Raw genomic sequence first — 13833 nt, forward strand, 5'->3', positions numbered from 1 at the left:
TTGGCAAGTGGATAGTTTGATTTAAAGCCACTTTGGAAACCACCTTAGGCATGAATGTAGGATTAGTCCTCAAAGACATCCTGTCTTGATGAAAAATAATATAAGGTTCCACAGCCATAAGAGCTTGCAACTCTGAAACTCTCCTGGCAGAGGTCAGGGCTAACAGGATGGCTGTTTTCCAAGATAAAAACTTGATGTCAGAAGAGGCAGCAGGCTCAAAAGGAGGTAAGGTGAGCTCTTCCAAAACATAGTTGAGATCCCAAGCAGGAATGGGAGGAGATCTAGGAGGTCTTAAGTTCTTAGCTCCTCTGAGAAACTGTCTCATGAGCTGGTGGGAAAAGATTGGAGGGTCTGTATTATAATGAGCGGAAATAGCAGAGGCATGTATCTTAATGGAAGAGAAAGAGAGACCCTTATGCAAGAGATCTGTCAGGTAAAGTAAAATCAAAGGAATGTTCGGAAGGAAAGGATCAGAATCCTGAGCCTGCATCCAGGAACAAAATTTTTTCCATTTTCCTGCATAAGATTTTCTAGTGCTAGGACGTCTGGCTTCTAAAATGACATCCATAGCCTGCTTGGGTAGGAGAGAAGGAATCAAAGGCCCTGGATTAACCAGGCCACCAGGCTGAGAGTGCTGACATGGGAGTGTAGAACTTGACCCTGATGTTGGGACAGAAGGTTTGGAGTCTGTGGTAAGACCCAAGGGGGCTCCAGACATAAGTTTTTCAGAGTAGGGTACCAAAACTGTCGAGGCCAATTTGGGGCCAACAAGATTATCATCTTGGGCTTGTCCTGTTTGATCTTTAATAATACCCGTGGAAGAAGGGGAAGAGGCGGAAAGGCATATCCCGAGTGGTTTCTCCAACTGAATGATAGTGCATCCACTTTCCAAGCTCGTTCGTGGAAAGTCCTGGTGCAAAAATTCTGTAGATGACTGAGATGGGATGCAAAGAGGTCTATGTGAGGACATCCCCAGACTGCTGTTATCATCCTGAATATTTCGGTGTCCAGCATCCACTCGTGTGGATCCGAAAGGTTTCTGCTCAGACTGTCTGCCAGGAAGTTTTGCTTCCCTGGTAGAAACTGAAATTGAAGGTCCAGATTGCAAGCTAGAGCTGTGTTCCATAGATCCATGGCTAGTCTGCATAGGGGGTAGGAATGAGATCCCCCTTGCTTGTTTATGTACCACATAACTGTGGTGTTGTCTGTCCGTATCAGTAGTTGTCCTGGTTGTAGAAGATTCCTGAAGGCCATTAGAGCTTTCTGAACGGCTAACATTTCCTTTAAATTGATATGCAGGTGCTTCTGATCCTTTGTCCAAAAGCCCTGCAGACAGCTGCACTGAAAATGGGCTCCCCATGCATATTGCGAGGCGTCCATGGTTAGAATCAGAGTGGCAGGAGGCAGACAGAAGGGTTTCCCTTTGTTTAGAGTACATGCCTTGGACCACCAAAGGAATTCCTTTTGAAGACAAGGCAGCACGGAGATCAGTATGTCTAAACTGTGGCAATGCTGAGACCATACACTTTTTAGGTACCACTGTATTTTCCTCATGTGTAGTCTTGCATATGGTACGAGAAGGATGCAGGAGGCCATGTAACCCAAAGCCTGCAGGAATCTCCTTGCAGATAGCCGAGTTAAAGTTGCCAAGGTTTTGAAAGTTGAAGCCAGCAGAAACTGTTTTTCGTATGTCAGAGATGCCATCTGGGTTGTTGTGTTTAAAGAAGCACCCAGAAAAATTATCCGTTGTGAGGGTGTCAAATTTGACTTTTTTATGTTTACAGTGAATCCCAGGAACTTGAGGAGATCCTGAACAAACCGTAGATGCTGGAGTAAGACCTCCTTGCTGTCTGCCTGAATAAGACAGTCGTCCAGATAAGGATAAATCTGAATTCCCTTGCGTCTGCAGTAAACTACTACTGGAGCCAGGCATTTGGTGAAGACCCTGGGCGCAGTAGACAATCCAAAGGGCAGCACAGAGAATTGAAAGTGCCTCGATCTGGCCTTGAACCTGAGGTATTTTCTGCGTTCCTGCCTGATGGGAATGTGTAAATATGCCTCCTTTAAATCCAAAGTTACCATCAATGTATTTCTGGACAGCATTGTAAGTAGCTGCTGTAGAGTAAGCATCTTGAATTTTGGAATCTCTAGAAAGGTGTTCAAGACTGACAGATCCAGAATGGGTCTCCATGAATTTTGCTTCCTGGGGACTAGAAAGAGCCTTGAGTAAAAACCTTGTCCCATCTCTGAAAGTGGAACTAGTTCTATGGCTTTCATAGCCAAAAGAGCTTCCACCTGGTTTAAGGCCTCTGTCCATTGATGTTTTGGAAGGTCTGGCCATCTGCTTGGCCTTGGCAGTGTATGAAAATGGAATTTGTACCCTCTTGAAACCACATCCAGAACCCACTTGTCTTGGGGTTATACGAGTCCAATTTCGATGAAAAAGAGAAAGTTTTCCTCCGAGAGGGGCTTCCAGGCAAGAAATTCCTGCAGCCCAACAGAGGGGAGTCATTGAGTCTGTTTCCTATGAGTTTGTGACCTGTCCTCTCCTCCCCTAGGGGTGGAAGCAGTCCACTGTCTTGGTCTATAAGAAGCTTGTGTTTGAGGCCTTCCTCAGGAGCGTCTATATCTACCCCTCTGAGGCCTGTCTGAATTGGGAAAGGACCAATTTTTTGTAGGCCAATTCCTGCTAAATCTGGGTGGCTGTACTTGTAAGAAATCTAACTGTTTGCATGGATTTCGCCTTGTCCTCCATCTTTTTAATCACCTCTTCAGCTTTTGATCCAAACAAAACATTATGCTGAACAGGAGTATCCAATAATTTAGCTTTTACTTGTTCTGGTAAATTTTGTTCCTTTAACCATGCATGCCTTCTAATAACTGTGCCAGAGGCAGCAGCCCTACAAGAAGCCTCCAAGGCATCAAATCCACAGTGTAAACCATGCTTCCCAACTTGTTCAGTGGCATGCATTAAGTCATGTAATTCCTTATCATCTGCACAGGCAGAAATGGAAGTAAGCTTTTGTTTTAAAACAGACAAGAGAAATTGCTGGTATTTCAGCATATGAAACTGACAGTTTAAAGCCCTAATAGATAAAGTAGCAGAAGTGTACACTTTTTTGCCCCATCTTTCTAAAGATCTAGAATCCTTCTCAGTGGGAATGGGGTTTTTAGCAGAAGCGGCCTCAACTCCCTTAGGACCCTGAGAAATAGTTTCAGGGTCAGCAGTAGGGTTCTTGTATAAAAACTGGTGGGAATCAGGAACCCTGTAATATCTATCAGGCTTAACAGGAGCAGGAGGAAACGAGTCAGGGGTTAAGTTAGCCTCCGAAAAAGCATCATCCACAATATCCAAAACAGGAGGAATAGCCAGGGGTCTATGTTGGGGAAGAAGAAGAAAATCCCTTAGTCTTTTCTTAGATTCTGAATACTCCTGTCCTTCCCAGTGGAAATATTCCCTCATTTCATGCAAAGTTTCCCCAAAAGAGAAATCCTCAGGGGGAGAAGCTGAAGGAATGGATTCCTCAGCATCAGAATCCTCATAAAGAGGGAAAGAATATTCCTGGTCACAAGAAGAAACTGAAGAAACAGAAGCCTGATCAGAGGAATCATAATAAACTTACTGCCTTGGCCTTTTATCTGGAGGGGGATGTGAACCCCTAATCATAGTAAGTAAATCCTCCACCATCTTAAGTAAATGTTTCTGTGACTTGGGAGCCGGTTCAGAAGAGGCCTGTGTTGCAGTCTTTGATTTGGAAGGAGTCTTTGCCTTTGTCTTTGGCTTTGCCTTTATTAAAAGCTGAGTAGGCCTGAAAACCCCTTCGGAAGCCGGTACCTTCACAGCGGCTCCGGACCCATCCGAAGGAGCATTGTCCGAAGGTCCTGCAATAGAAATATTCAAAGGCCTAGTTGGCTCCTCGTGGGAGTCCGTTTCAGCCATCTGTTCCGAAATGGCCGACGACAGGGGCTGCAAAAGCGACTCACTGACGACGGCCGAACCTGAAGCTGGCTCTGCTTGTGCGATATCATCAGATTTGGACCTCGGAGGCCTGTCTTTGTCCCTGCGTTGTTTGTGAACTCCGGTAGCCGGAACCGTATCAGACAACATTTTGTAGTTAAAACGCCTACCGAAGTAATGAAATGCAAAATCGTACCTTCGTTTAATTGTACGCTGATTGAATCTAGCACAAAACTGACAACTAGCTACGTTGTGGTCAGGGCCTAAGCAAGGAATACAGTAAGAATGAAAATCCTTATGAGGTATTTGCTTCCCACATGAAATACAATTATTAACTTTTTCTGACATCGGACTGGAGCAAGAAAAAGTTTCCCCAACGGGGTACTTAGTTTTGAGTGGAGAAAAAAGTCTTCGGACTGAAGTTTTTCAGAAAAAATTGTCAGGAGTCAGTCGACCGGCACTTGCGAACTGCTATCACCGCACGGCAAGAAAGACTGGAGAACGTGGCGTCGGCTGTCAGCTTTGTACTCCTGGCGCTCGGACGTCAGGGAGCATGGTTGAACAGCCGACGCCGGACCCAGACTTTGGGATTCTGGCCGACCGAGGACTACCTGCCGGCAGGGGAGAACCCTACAGTCATGACTGCAACAGTGAAACACGATGAACATCGTCTCTTGCCCACGCTGTCTAATGCTTCAGACTCTTGGGTGGCAGCAAGGAGGTAAAATGCAGTGCTCTCAATGTGAAATTCTTGATATCTGTTTTTCACACACACACACATCTACTTGGTTATACTCAATCTCAGTTATAATTCTTTGTCTATAAACCCCTTTAGGGCTTGCCCACTTTGTGCTGCTTACAGTAACGTAGCCATTTTTTTTTACTTATTACCATGCTTTATTAAATACAGACCCATACAAGATAACACCTCCTACTGTAATTTCAGTACCAGTAAAAAAAGGCTGACACTTTTCTGTAGACTGCTTCAAATGCCCTAAAAATTAAACATACTATTCAGTAAATTTACTTGCCTGGTACTAGCACAGGAGCCCGTGGTCTTTTGGCGTGTGCTCCGCCGCAAGCTGGGGAGCTCCGCTGGTGGTGACTCACTACGTTTCTTTGACTTTCTTAAACCTAAAGAGCAAGCAAAGGTGACTTTCTTAATTTTTTCACCTACTCCTCACCTTTGGTGAGTTAAAAGTGCATTAAAAATAAATAAATAAATAAGTGAAACCTGGTCCAGCAATATTACGGGATGTATTACCAGCAAAAAAAGCATTACATGACTCAAAAACACCATCAGAACTAAATCACAGTAGTAAAAAGGACAGTGTACAAAACAATTCAGGAAACGGGCCCTCAAGTTTAGAGGCAAACAACCCTAGTAATACACACAGGCAGGCAGGCAGAGACAGGCAGGCAGGCAGAGAGCCACACCGACAGGCAGAGAGCCACACCGACAGGCAGAGAGCCACACCGACAGGCAGACAGCCACACCGACAGGCAGACAGCCACACCGACAGGCAGAACTCTCCCATTTTTAATAACATCTCTTAAGAAAAGTCCAGTTGTGTACACTTACCATAAATGTAGATGTTCGAGTGTATTCACTGTTGCGGTCATTACATTTCGGTAATCTGCTGGCAGATTGCCCTCAGTTAGCCTGAATTCCAAAGTCTTGGGTCCTGCGTCGGTTGCGGTCTCCTCTTCCATGACAGGTCGTCAGGGGTATAAAACATGCAGACTATGCCATTTTCTTTAGTTTTTCTAGCCCCCGATGTCAGGTGCCCCCAAAAAGGTAGCAGAAAAAAAAACTATATATCTATATATCTATATCTATATATATATATATATATATATATATATCTATATATATATATATATATATATATATATATATATATATATATATATATATCTATATCTATATATATATATATATATCTATATCTATATATATATATATATATATATATATGTATATGTATATACACGCATCAATATAAACTTTACCTTCATCTACCAGCAAATACACCACATAGGTTGTAGAAAATAGAGAAGGAAAGATGAACTCCAGAATGACGGGGATGGCAGGAGGGTAATCTGGACTGCAACAGTGAATACACTCGAACATCTACATTTATGTTAGGTGTACACAACTGTACTATGTTCTTCGTGTTTCACTGTTGCAGTCATTACATTTGGGTAGAATCCCAAAGCTATGGTTGGGGGGGCTGGAGCTAAACAGCATTAGGAGCGGCGATAAGGACCTGCAGAACTGCAGTGGCAAAGCCTGCTCTGGACTTACAGTAAAGAGGCAAATGATAATGCTTTGTAAAGGCATGACCAGGACTCCAAGTAGCAACCTATAGAATGTCTTTGGTTGGTACTCCCCTTAGAAAGGCTACTGAAGTAGCTGCAGCTCTCGTGGAATGAGACCTAATGCCCTTGGGCACAGATTTACCATGGTGTAAGTAGCAGAAAAGTACAGTTTTGTACCTACCATAAATGTAGATGTTCGAGTGCTAATACAGCTGCAGTCATAACAGATGGGTTCTCCTGCCATCAGGCGGGTCCTCGGTCGGCCGAACTCCAAAGTCTAGGTCCAGCGTCGGTTGTCGTCGCTTCTTCCCTGATGTCAGTGCGACAGGGGTATAAAAGAACCAGCAGACGCCATTTTCTTCAGTTTTTCTTGCCCCAGATGTCAGGTGCCCCCAGAAGGAAGGCAATACATAAAATTATGTAGTAATGCAATGCAATATAATCAAAAAACAGTAGCTGCAAGCAAATACACCATAAAAGAATACCCCTAGAGGGGAAGGAGGGAGGGAAACCTGGACTGCAGCTGTATTAGCACTCGAACATCTACATTTATGGTAGGTACAAAACTGTACTATTCATCGTGCATACAGCTGCAGTCATAACAGATGGGTAGAATCCCAAAGCTAAGAAAGGGGTGGTAGGCACTAGGTGGAACTAGGAGGAGCCAAAATGCCCTGCAAGACTGCAGTGGCAAAGCCTGCTCTAGATTTGGAGTATAATGGTAGGTTGTAGTGTTTGGAGAAGGTATGCACAGAACTCCAAGTGGCTGCTTCCAAAATATCCTTGGTAGGAACTCCTCTGAGGAAGGCTGCAGAGGTGGCTGTGGCCCTGGTGGAATGAGTTCTAATGCCCGTAGGTACAGTTTTGCCATGAAAGGAATAGCAAAAGCGTATGCAGTGGGCTATCCATTTTGAGATTGTCTGTTTGGAAATTGGTTTTCCTTGAGCTCCTACCGCATAGGCCACAAAGAGCTGTTCTGATTTTCTGAAAGGTTTTGTTCTGTCCAAATAATAACGCAGTAGCCTGTGGATGTCCAAGGAGTGTAGTAATCTCTCTCCTTTGTTTTGAGGATTGGGATAAAAAGTAGGTAAATGTATGGCCTGATTTAAAGCTACCCTGGATACCACTTTAGGCATAAAGGACGGGTTGGTTCGTAAGGAAACTCTGTCCTGATGGAAGATGATAAAAGGCTGAACAGCCATGAGAGCCTGTAGTTCTGAAACTCTACGAGCTGAAGTGATAGCCAGAAGGAAAGCTGTTTTCCAGGACAAATATTGCACATCTGATGAGGCAGCTGGCTCAAAAGGAGGCAAAGTCAGTTTTTCCAGAATGAAACTGAGATCCCAAGCAGGTATTGGTTGTTTCCTTGGAGGTCTTAAATTCTTAGCCCCTCTGAGGAACTGTCTTAAAAGAGGGTGAGAGAATAAAGGAGGATCTGTGTTGTATTCTGCAGAAATGGCTGAGGCATGGATTTTGATGGAGGAGAAAAAGTCCACTGCTTAGCAGTTCAGCCAAATATTGTAGTATTTGAGGTAAATTCAGTTTTCCAGGGTTCTGGCCCTTTTTCTCATTCCAGTCACAAAAACGTTTCCATTTTGCGGAGTAAGCTTTTCTAGTTGATGGCCTTCTGGCCTCCAAAATGACATCCTGCACCTCCTTGGAGAGTAGGGCCTGCTGTGATGCTAAGGAATCTTCCATGCGGCTAGATTGAGTGTTTTTAGCTGACTGTGAAGAGTTTTGAAGCTGTGCTGAGTCAGAAGAAGAGGCATTAGAGGCAGGGTCCATGGAGGGGAATGCATCAGGCTCCTCAGGAGTGGGTACCAGTGTTGCCTTGGCCAGTCCGGAGCAATGAGGATCATCTTTGGTCTGTTTGCTCTGGTCTTCAATAGGACTTTGGGCAGCAGAGGAAGAGGCGGGAAGGCATAAACTGTCATTGATGTCCAACTGAAAGAGAGAGCGTCCACTCTCCAGGCCTTTGGATGGAAGATCCTCGAGCAGAATTTTGTCAATTGATGATTTTTGTGGGAGGCAAAGAGATCTATGTCTGGCCTTCCCCATTCTTGTATTATTTCTGTAAAAACTTTTGGATGCAACTTCCATTCGTGTGGATCTGTCATATTCCTGCTTAGGTTGTCTGCCAGCGTGTTTTCCTTGCCTGGCAAGTACTGTGCTTGTAGTTCCATTTGTAAGTCCATGGCCATGTTCCAAAGTGACATGGCCAGTCTGCATAGGGGATAAGAATGTGTTCCTCCCTGCTTGTTTATGTACCACATAACTGTGGTGTTGTCCGTTCTTATCAATAGTTGACCTGGTTGTAGAAGGTCCTTGAAAGCTATAATAGCATTTATTACTGCTAGCATTTCTTTTTGATTGATGTGAAGGTGCTTTTCTTTTTGGGACCATTTGCCCTGAATGCACCGGTCTGTCATGTGCGCCCCTCAGGCGTAGTCAGAGGCGTCTGTTGTGATGGCTTGATTTGCTTGAGGCTTGCTGAATGGAAGACCTGTGTTTGTTTAACATGCTTGAGCCCACCACAGAAATTCCTTTTGCAGACATGGAATTAGTGGTATTGTTGTTTCCAAACTGTGGCTGTGTTGAGACCATATGTTTTTTAGGTACCATTGTAGTTTTCTCATATGCAGCTTTGCACATGGGATTAGTAAGATGCAAGATGCCATGAATCCCAGAGCCTGCAGGACTTTCCTTGCAGTCAGCCTGGTGCAATTTGCCAGTGTTCTGAAATATTGAATTAGTTGCCCCTGCTTCTCTGGCGTGAGGTAGGCCATCTGGGTGTTTGTGTCCAAATTGGCACCCAGGAAAATTATATTCCGAGTGGGTATTAGCCTTGATTTCTCTTTGTTGACTGTGTATCCCAGAGAGTTTAATAACATTATTACCTAAGCCAGATGTTTCAGAAGAATGTGCTTGCTGTCCGCTTGGATCAGGCAGTCGTCCAAATAAGGGTATATTTGTATCCCTTGAAGTCTGCAGTAGGCAATTACTGATGCCAGGCATTTCGTGAATACTCTGGGCGCAGTAGATAAGCCAAAGGGCAATGCAGAGAATTGATAATGGGTTGAACCTGCAAGAAATCTGAGGTATCTTCTGCAATTTTGTCTGATTGGGACATGCAGGTATGCCTCCTTGAGGTCCGATGTTACCAGCCAAGACTCCTTGCCCAGCATGGGAATAAGTTGCTGTAGAGTGAGCATCTTGAATTTTGGTACGAGTAGGAATGTGTTTAGGATGGAAAGATCCAAAATAGGTCTCCAATCTTTTCCCTTCCTTGGCACCAGAAATAGCCTGGAATAAAAACCCTGACCTTGTTCATGTGTAGGTACCTCTTGAATAGCTTTCATGTTTATAAGATCTGAAATTTGCTTTTGTGCCTCTGCCCTTTGATTGTGTGGCAGGTTTGGTATGCCTCTCATTTTTGGAAGGGTATGAAAATGGAATTTGTAGCCTCTGTTTATAATGTCCAGGATCCATTTGTCCTTTGTGACAACATGCCAGTTTTTTGAGAATAGTGCCAGCTTTCCTCCTAAGGGGGCTGCCATTTGAGACCTGGTTGGCCTGCAAAGGGGAAAGTCATTGGGTCTGCTTTCTGAAAGATTGTGAGTTGTCCTCACCACCTCTTTGTGTAGGAGCTTGCCATTGTCTGCCTCTGTACGATCCTTGTGATTGTCCTCTGCCCCTCGGGTGCCTGTATCTGCCTCTTTGGGGTCTGTCTGTGGCAGGAAAGGACCAGTTTTTGGAAGGCCAATTTCTACTAAAACGTGGGGGTTGAACCTATAGAAATTCTTTCACAGTTTGCATTGATTTAGCTTTTTCCTCCATTTTCCGTAATACTTCCTTAGCATTTGCCCCAAATAGTACATCCTTTTGAAGAGGGGCGTCTAGTAATTTAGCTTTGACATGATCAGGCAAGGCTTGTTCCTTGAGCCAGGCATGCCTACGTATGACTGAGCCTGTAACAGCAGCTCTACATGAGGCCTCTAGAGCATCAAAACCACATTGTAAGGTATGTTTACCCACTTGTTCTGCACTATGCATCAAATCCTGCAACTCCTTCAAGTCTGGTTGTTCAGGTTGTGACATTTTACTTTTCAATTGAGATAACAGAAACTGTTGGTATTTTAGCATATGAAACTGACAGTTTAAGGCTCTCATGGTTAAGGTAGCCGAGGTATATACCTTTTTTCCCCACCTTTCTAAGGATCTGGAATCTCTCTCGGAAGGCAGTGGATTTTTGGCAATGGAAGCCTCAACTCCCTTGGGCCCCTGTGAGATGGTTTCTAGGTCAGCAGCATGGCTTTTGTAAAGAAACTGGTGCGAGTCAGGAACCCTGTAGTACCTGTCAGGCTTAACTGGAGCTGGAGGTAGAGAGTCCGGGTTAAGGCAGGCCTCTGAGTAAACATCATCTAGGATGTCCAAGACAGGAGGTATAGCCAGAGGCCTGTGCTGGGGTAACAAAAGAAATTCCCTGAGCCTTTTCTTGGAATCTGAATAATCCTGGCCTTCCCAGTGGAAGTGTTCCCTTAAGGTATGCAAAGTTTCCCCAAATGAGTAATCCTCAGGGGGGGATACAGAAGGAATAGACTCCTCTGCATCAGAGTCTTCAAAAGGGGAGTAAGACTGTTCCTGATCATCAGAGTGTTCTGAAATAATGGAGCCCTGATCAGAGGGGGAATCTTCTTCCACTCTGGGCCTTTTGTCCGGAGGTGGCTGAGAACCTCTGATTAGAGTAATTAAATCCTCAGCCATTTTAAGCATCTGTTTCTTAGGCATGGGGCCTGGAGATGGGCCCTGTGTAGCTGGTCTTTTAGGGTGCATGGATGCTTTAGACTTGGTGAAAGCCTTGATGGAGAAAGAAGAGGAAGGTCTGAAGACACCTTGAGTGGAGGTGGACCTGTCCACATTCTGTGTTTCAATGCCAAGAGTGGCTTCGGTATCTGTAGCCGGGGTGTGGGCCGAGGAGCCTGCGACCTCGGGTACAAGAGACACCGCCAAAGATTTGTGGTCGGTAATCAGGGGCTGCGTAGGCGCCTCACTGAGAACCGGACCACGTGTAGTCGGCTTTGGCGTGGTGTTGGTAGAGGCCGCGGACCTCGAGTGTCGGTCCTTGTCTTTGCGTTTTTTAGACAAAACCGGAGTCGGAGTATCCGACGACATGGTATAGTTAAATGCTTTCCCAAAAAAATGCTGGGCGAACTCCGCCCGATGCTTAATAGTGCGTTTGTTGAAGGTAGCACTAAAGCGACAGACTGAGACGTCGTGGTCTGGGCCTAAACAAGGTATACAGAAGGAATGGAAATCCTTATGCGGAATTTGCTTCCCACAAGAAATACAATTATTAACTTTGTCTGAAATCGGTCTGAGGCAAGAAAAGTTTCCCCAACGGGGTACTTGGCTTTTAAGAAGACTTCGGTTTCCAAATTTTTCGTAATCTCAGGAGCTGGCCGACCGGCACTTGCGAACTGCTTCTGCTTCGGGCACCGCGCAGCAAGAAAGACTGAAGAAAATGGCGTCGGCTGGTTCTTTTATACCCCTGTCGCACTGACATCAGGTAAGAAGCGACGACAACCGACGCCGGACCTAGACTTTGGAATTCGGCCGACCGAGGACCCGCCTGACGGCAGGAGAACCCATCTGTTATGACTGCAGCTGTATGCACGATGAACATCGGATGCAGTGGCTTATCCACTTTGAAAATGTCTGCTTTGAAATAGCCTTGCCCTCTGATCCTGCAGTATATGTCACTAGTAATTGCTCAGTATTTCTTAGAGCTTTAGTCCTGCTTAAGTAGAATCTTAGCTGGCTGTGTACGTCCAAGGAATGCAGAATTCTCTCCCCCTTGTTCTGCGGATTTGGATAAAAGGTTGGCAGATGAATAGTTTGGTTAAGAGCCACACTGGAAACGAACTTAGGCATAAAAGTAGGATTTGTCCTCATAGAAACCCTGTCTGGGTAAAATATGACAAAAGGCTCTACAGCCATTAGGGCCTGTAGCTCTGAAATTCTTCTTGCTGAAATAATTGCTAGTAGCAGAACTGTTTTCCATGATAAGAACTTTATATCAGCGGTAGCAGCCGGTTCAAATGGAGGCAGGGTGAGCTTTTCCAACACATAATTGAGGTCCCATGCAGGCAATGGTGATCTTCTAGGAAGCCTTACATTTTTGGCTCCTCTAAGATACTGCTTTAGTAAAGGATGAGTAAAGATTGGTGGCTCTGTAATGTAATGAACCGAGATGGCAGAGGCATGGATTTTAATTGATGGGAAAGATAGGCCTTTGTCAAGCATCTCCGTTAAGTATTGTAATATCTGAGGAATATTTGGTTCTGCTGTATTAGTTCCTTGTGCTTGATTCCAAGCACAGAATCTCTTCCATTTGTCAGCATAACATTTTCTAGTACTAGGCCTTCTGGGTTCCAAAATGACATCCATCACAGCTTTACTGAGAGGTGCGGTTTGTATGACTACATGATCAGCCATGCTGCCAGGTTCAGAGTTTGTAGTTGATTGTGCAGGATCTGACCGTTTTGCTGGGACAATAATTGTGGTCTTTGAGGCAAGGTCCAAGCTAGGTATTGAGACAAGTTCCTTAGGATTGGGTACTAGCATTGGCGGGGCCAGTCCGGGGCAATTGGTATCATCTTTGGTTTCTCTTGTCTGACTTTTAGGACCACCTTGGGGAGAAGAGACAGAGGAGGAAAGGCGTAAACTGATAGGTTTTTCCAACTGAAGGATAGGGCATCCACTTTCCATGCTAGTCTGTGAAAAGTCCTTGTGCATAATCTTTTCAACTGATAATTCTGAGGAGAGGCAAATAGATCTATGTCTGGACTCCCCAATTTCTCTGTTATCATGCTGAAGACTTGTGGATTTAGTTTCCACTCGAGAAGGTCCATAAGGTTTCTGCTTAAATAGTCTGCCAGAGTGTTTTGTTTTCCTGGCAGGAATTGAGCTTGAAGATGTATTTGGTAGGTCAAAGCTGCGTTCCACAGTGCCATGGCTAATCTGCAGAGAGGGTATGAGTGTGTGCCCCCTTGCTAGTTTATATACCACATGACTGTGGTGTTGTCCGTCTTAATCAGTAGTTGTCCTGGATGAAGTAAGTCCTTGAAGGCTGTTAGGGCATTTTGAACAGCTAGCATCTCTTTCTGGTTGATATGCAGATGCATTTATTTTGGTGACCATAAGCCCTGAATGCATCTTACTGACATGTGGGCCCCCCAGGCATAATCTGATGAGTCTGTTGTCATGATTTGGCTGGCAGGGGGTAGAGTGAATGGCCATCCCCATGTTTTGGTGACATGCCTTTGCCCACCACAGAAACTCCTGTTGCAGGCAGGGAATGAGAGGAATCATTGTTTCCAGACTGTGAGAATGTTGACTCCATAAACTTTTTAGGTACCACTGAAGTTTCATCATATGCAGTCTTGCATATGGAATCAGTAGTATGCAGGATGCCATGAAGCCCAGAGCCTGCAGAATTTGTCATGCTGAAGACTGGGTTTTTGTTGCCATCAGTTTGAAGTAAGCAGTCAGTT

At 44.8% G+C, this 13833-nt stretch overlaps 1 protein-coding gene across 2 annotated transcripts in view; it reads right to left on the reverse strand.

The window, feature by feature from the left end:
* TRIP12 (thyroid hormone receptor interactor 12) overlaps positions 1 to 13833 on the reverse strand; it is a 3849287-nt gene that overhangs the window by 3480943 nt on the left and 354511 nt on the right. For both annotated transcript variants that reach the window (XM_044071052.1, XM_044071053.1), the window contains one exon: positions 4990 to 5092. In XM_044071052.1, coding sequence (XP_043926987.1) covers positions 4990 to 5092 — 103 coding nt within the window. The remainder of the gene's footprint in view (positions 1 to 4989; positions 5093 to 13833) is intronic.

This window comes from Protopterus annectens, chromosome 5.part0, assembly GCF_019279795.1.
Source record: "Protopterus annectens isolate FY-2018-M chromosome 5.part0, PAN1.0, whole genome shotgun sequence".
In the NCBI taxonomy this organism is placed as follows: Eukaryota; Metazoa; Chordata; order Ceratodontiformes; family Protopteridae; genus Protopterus; species Protopterus annectens.